Raw genomic sequence first — 6,000 nt, 5'->3', positions numbered from 1 at the left:
GGGGGGGGGGGGGGGGGGGGGGGGGGGGGGGGGGGGGGAAGGGACCACTTCACTGTTGATGGGAGTGTAAACTAGTACAATCTCTGTAAATTAGTACAACCACAGTGTGGCAATTTCAAGATCTAAAAATCGACTTTTCATACGACCCCATAATCCCTCTGCTGAGAATATACCCAGAGGAACTCAAATCACTCTATGAAAAAGATACCTGCACACGTATTTTTATTGCAGCATTATTCACAATAGCAAAAACATGGAACCAATCGTGCTGCCCATTGAAAGAGGACTGGATTAAAAAATGTGGTACATATACATGATGGAATATTACACAGTCATAAAGAAAGACAAAATTATGAACTTTGCAGTAATTTGGATGGACTTGGAGTCTATAATACTGAGTGATCTATCACAGAAACAAAGAACTGAGTACTATATGTTCTTACTCATAAGCAGACCTTGTATAATTATAATACTATAAGAAAGGGATTGGCAGAGGTGGGAAACTCCTGGGGAGAGTTGGAATTGGCAGTAGTGGGTGGCTGCCAGGGGACGGGGGGCACACCTCGTCAACAAGGGTACCTGTGTAATGAACAATTGTATACCTAACCCTGAATTGTACCCTGCATCTTTAAAATGAAAATTTTAAATAAATGAGCAAACACACCCGAAAAACAAAACAAAGCAAAACAAACAAGAAGGAAGGAAGGAAGGAAGGAAGGAAGGAAGGAAGGAAGGAAGGAAGGAAGGAAGGAAGAAAGGAAGAAAGAATCAATCTAGCAAAAAAGCCGACCTCAGTATCCACTTATAACTTTCCCAGGTACAAACTGGGAAACACTCTGAAAAACATAGGACCTTACAATCTATCAATTAAACTGGAGAGTGAAATTTCATGTCATTCTTCTCCCCAGATAAGAAGTACTACATAGGAAGACTAAAATTTAATTGGAACTTTTTATCAAACTATTACAAAATTACAATGAGGTGATCCATTGAAACCTGCATTATACAAACAAACTTCCTCAGCTAGCTTTAGAATCAGAACAGCAACGCAATGATTTGGGATTTCAGCTTTAGCTAATTCAAGGGACTATGCTGCAATTGAAGGGCAAAGAAAGGTCAATTTTTCTCAATTTGTATATTTTTCTAGATGCAACTAAAGAAAAGAAATAAGAGCTTCAACATTATATGTTGGAACAGAATAAGAAGAACGACTGCACTGTAATTCCTTGAAAACTCTGGAATGCATTATATTAAATTCTCTTATATGTTGTGTGGTTTACAAATCACATTTTTAATCCAAGTTTAGAGGGTTGAGAGGCTTCTTAAAATTCAATTAAAATGATGTAAAAAAGTCCACATTATGATATGCTCTTTTTAGAGACCTTTGCATTTGACAGGAAAATTTTTATCTCTTTATCTTAAAATAGGGTAAAGAAATGCTAGTTTAATTTTCTCTTTGTTTTAATATTTCTTGAGTGCTTCTCAATACATAGTCTCTGAAAGTGTTAGATTACTGACATGACGCTATTTTAGAAGATGTGGAAGATTTTATTTATATGAGTTGGCATTTTAATCTTTTTTTATGCTTAGGAAAAGATTGTAATGTACAATACTATATTCTAATTTTCTATATAAATACATATTTCATACTAGGATCTAATATGAGTAAGAAATGCCCCCCAAAGTTCAGTGTTATTGCAAGAAATAATTATTCTTCATAATCATTGCAGAATTCCTCTCTTCATAGAATGGACTTTCACTAACAGTAGGACAAAAACATTTTCAAATTAGAAGACACTTGAGTCCTTACATATGTAAATATGTCAAGCAAATCTATGATTGTCTTATTAACGAAAGCATCCTCAAATTTCTCCGTGCTTTATTTGTACCCACACATCATCACAAATCCATATCTACTATATGAGATCCTGGAACTGCAGAGAAATACATGTTCAGAGTACATTTACTTTTTCAGACCAAAGTAACAATTAACAAAAACGCACTTTGCTTTTGGCCCTTTCAGCATGCTATTACTTTTTTCAAAAATCAGCATTTATATTGAACTTAGGCTTTAAACAAAGCAAGGAAGTACATATGTTCATAAATATGTGATAACCGAAATATCAGACACCCAAATGTCATATATTCTTAAGATTTTTAAAATTATAACTTAAGTGGCATGTTTCAGACCAAACACCCTATGCTATTATGTTATTTGTTCAAAAACTCAAACACATATTTTGTTGAATGGCTGTAAATGTGTTTTGGTGCATTGGGAGCTATTTATATGCATCTATTTCTGTAGCTAGAAAATAAAATATACTACATCATTAACTGTTAGGCCCTCCATGTGACAGTACCAATGACTGATAACCCACTGGCTTGATTAGACAAGTGTGCAGGGCTCATAATTAAAGAGTTTCACTTTCATCACAAAAGGGACTAGAGCATGACAGCATTTCCTCATAAATTTGAAGATGTTATATAAATAATTAATAACTCTGCTGTGACAGAACACAATTCTTGAGCAGAACTTGACTACCAGATTTAAATGTCAAGCCTGAGAGTTTTTGAATATCAAACATCATTATGACTATGGCGTTTTAACAAACAATCATTAAAAGGTAGTAGGAATCCAAGCAAAGGATCGTTTTTGATAAAGAAAAAAGACCTGGCATGTTTATATTTTGGAAAACAAAGATCAAACATCTCTATTCAATCATTCTAAACACTCGCCCTACTCCCAACAACAACAAAGGGGGTTAAAAAAATATCACCTTGGTTTCTAAAAAAATGACAGCCGTATTAACTTCTGCAGAATTTGCTTTAGAGGCACAATCTTGCTATTATTAACTTTGGTAGTACTTTTCTCTGATGCGGCCATGCACTGTACTAGAAAGCCAGTCAGTGTTTATCTTCCCTTGTTTGCGTCACCTAAGTCCTTGTGCTTAACTTCCTCTACACGATTTAAAGATGGATTTGCACCAGTTGTTCTTTAGACACTTGAAGTGAAACATGCCGCCCAGGTGATGCTTTTGTTGCCCAAGTGACATTTAGAAGCAGGGATTCACTTCAGCTTGTCAACTTCCTTTAACATGTCAAGAAATAGCAAAGCTGAATCCCAGATGTGGTCCGTTAATCCTACTGTTGCAAAATAAACTATGTGATTCCAGTAAACACAACTACCCATTAGCACTAAGAAGTGATAGGAACCATTTGTTAAAGGTGACGATGTTCTCTGACTGATAATACTCTTTTGATCATGTGATTCATCTTGTTTGCTCAACAACATGGTGTGTGTTTTTCCTGAGAGGAAGGACTGCAATATATATTTACTTAGAGCTTTTAATTTATACTTCCTTTTCTTCTAATTGGTGTCTTGTGATCTAAAATTAGCTGGTGAACACAGTATCTCACTCAAACTCTCTCAGCTGAGTTTTTAATAATTAGACCCACCATCGCCTGAAGTTGAACAGACATCTGGAGATTTGGCTTTTTATTTCTTCCCTGGTGCTTTCTATCCATATTTAGAGAGTGATTTTTTTTTATTTGACATAGAGTTATATTAATTATTATCCCCCAAGCTGGAGTTAGGTTAATAATTTCATGTAGAAAATGAAGTTCAAACAGTCTTGCCTGTAGCCTTACTGAATAAAAAGCCTACACGTAAAGGAATTCTTTCATGAAACCTGAGATTATCAGAGCATTGTAGTTCACCAATAAGCTGGATATCATTTATACAAGCAATAAAAGGTCACGTGTCCTCTAAAATCCCACATTTGCTACAGACATTCCTTCCTCTATTATTTTGTTTGTGCAGTAACTAGATACAGGTACAATGAGAATGAATTAGTTTTCCCAGATGAGTGAGGAAAATAAATGCCCCCCAAATGCTGAAAGTCAGATTTTATCTGTCATTCTTTCTTGTTCTCTTTCTCTCTCTCAGAAAGAGGCAATACTCTTTTTGGAAGAACTGCAAGGATTGAAAATGATCCACATTTTTAGAATTCGCCCTCACCTTGACAACGCTAAAATTACAAGCAGCAGTCAACTTTTACAAGATACCCTTATTGTGTAACATTTATAGGCTGCCAAAAACATGCTAAAACTAATCAGATAACAAAGGTGAAGAGAAAACCTTCACCTGCCTTGTACTAGCAGTGAATACACTTTTATTTCCATGACATTTGCTGGCAGAAAGGGGTTGGTTTAAGGCGGGTCGGACTAACCTTCAATTTGTCATAGCGCTCACTCAAAGCTGCCACCTGATGATCGCGGTGCCGCCCAACCAGTTTACACAAGGCACAGATTAACTGGTCATCGGTCACGCAGTACATATTCACCTTCTCATCCTCGTGCTCCAAGCACATCAGCCCCCGGATGTGTGAGTCCGGAATTGGCTCAATCAGACGATGGCCTGTAAAGGGCTTCTTATTCGGGTGAGTGGCTTTCAGGCACTCATCACAGTAGGACACTTCGCAAGTGACACAGGTCTTCACAGCGTCCTGGGCAGGATCCTGGTCACAAAACTGGCAGAGGACCTTCTCGGCGGAGGTCATGGTGTTGGCGTCAAAGGCCCGCTCCCGGCGGGTCTCACTGGGTGAGTTGGGTCCACTCACTGATGCCTTCTGAAACCTGTCGATGATGTTCTGCAGGGTGACGTTGCGCTTGAGCCCGTCTAGACCTCGCTGGCTGAGCGTGATGACATGCCGGCAGGTGGGGCACTGGAAGGCTGTGATGGACTCCACGGACTCGTTGGTGGCACAGTGTGACACCAAGATGCGGTGGGCGCAGTTGAAGCAGAGGCTGTGTGCGCAGGGCAGCAGGAGAGGATCCTCAAAGAGCTCCAGACAAATAGGGCAGGTCAGTTCCGACTCCAGTGTTTCCATCTTCAAGCAAAGCTCTCCTGTGTCATCAGCAAAATCCAAGGAAGCTGATCAGCTATCTGGAAACAGAACATAAGATTTGATTAGGCACAGGGGGGTCAGCCATGGGAGGCTGTCAACTTTGAATGCATCTCAGAAGAATTCCAAACACAGGTCATGAAAGGGTAAGTGTGTGTACATTCCAAATAATTCTCTTTCTATTCATTGGGGAAATAAGGAGGAAAAAAAACACCCCAAGTCAGCATACCAGTTAACATTTTCCCAAAGTTCCAGTCACTGAAAGTTGCTAATTTTCTTTTCAATTTTGTTTTTTAAAGGCCTCATTCAAAAATGAAAAATAATTGAAATTGTAATTTCCATAATTTGTATATAGTCACAATTATCTTATTGTGTGACCGCCAGGTTTTACCTTGTGTGGAAAATTAAAATGTAGAAACATTCATTAAGGAATTATAGAGTCTTTTATAATTTTGAATTTATAAACTTACATATTAATGTATATGTGGTTTAAAAACTTTTACTTTGCAATACCAAACCAGGCTTTGGAGCAGTAGAAACGCAGTTCTACAAAAATGGACATGAAATGTACATGGAATCAAATGCACAATTTCAGCAGAACTGATCATGTTTAAGTACGGATGTCATTTTCCAAAATATATTCCTGAGAAAAAGCATTGAGTTTCACAAAGATGATTGTGATAGAGGCAATATTTTTGGCGTGTGTTCATTACTCTTCTGAATAATTCTATTGTGTAATCCAGCAGTGGGTTGTGGATGGGCAAAGAGAAGCAGAGAAAAATATCTGGAGGCTTTTTTGGTGACTGCAGTGAGTTTGGGTACCAATGATTAATATTTAGTACAACCATTTTAGTTAAGTAGAACAAAGATTTTAGTGGTTATCATATTTATTTGATAAGTTATGTTATGACAATGATAACAATTACAGAAAGCAATTTAAGGGGGCTTACAAAGACTGCCAAGGGACCTTCCAGTCTAAAATCTCCTGTCATGGGCTTGTCACTGTTGCCAGCAACAGGCCAGGCTGGCTGGAGGTCTGGTCTCACACTCAGAGCCGTGTTGGCCCAGGCACGACCTCCACCAGCTTTGCAGTTCC

The 6,000-nt window shown here is 38.1% G+C and overlaps 1 protein-coding gene across 1 annotated transcript in view; it reads right to left on the bottom strand.

Annotated features, from left to right (window-relative positions):
• Positions 1–6,000, bottom strand: part of MID1 (midline 1) — a 172,459-nt gene that overhangs the window by 104,753 nt on the left and 61,706 nt on the right. The window contains exon 2 of the mRNA XM_008068365.2: positions 4,230–4,945. Coding sequence (XP_008066556.1) covers positions 4,230–4,889 — 660 coding nt within the window. The 5' untranslated portion in view covers positions 4,890–4,945. The remainder of the gene's footprint in view (positions 1–4,229; positions 4,946–6,000) is intronic.

Source organism: Carlito syrichta, unplaced genomic scaffold (assembly GCF_000164805.1).
Source record: "Carlito syrichta isolate Samal-C Ts95f unplaced genomic scaffold, Tarsius_syrichta-2.0.1 Scaffold310547, whole genome shotgun sequence".
NCBI classification, from domain to species: domain Eukaryota; kingdom Metazoa; phylum Chordata; class Mammalia; order Primates; family Tarsiidae; genus Carlito; species Carlito syrichta.
This window is presented reverse-complemented; position numbering and strand designations above follow the sequence as displayed.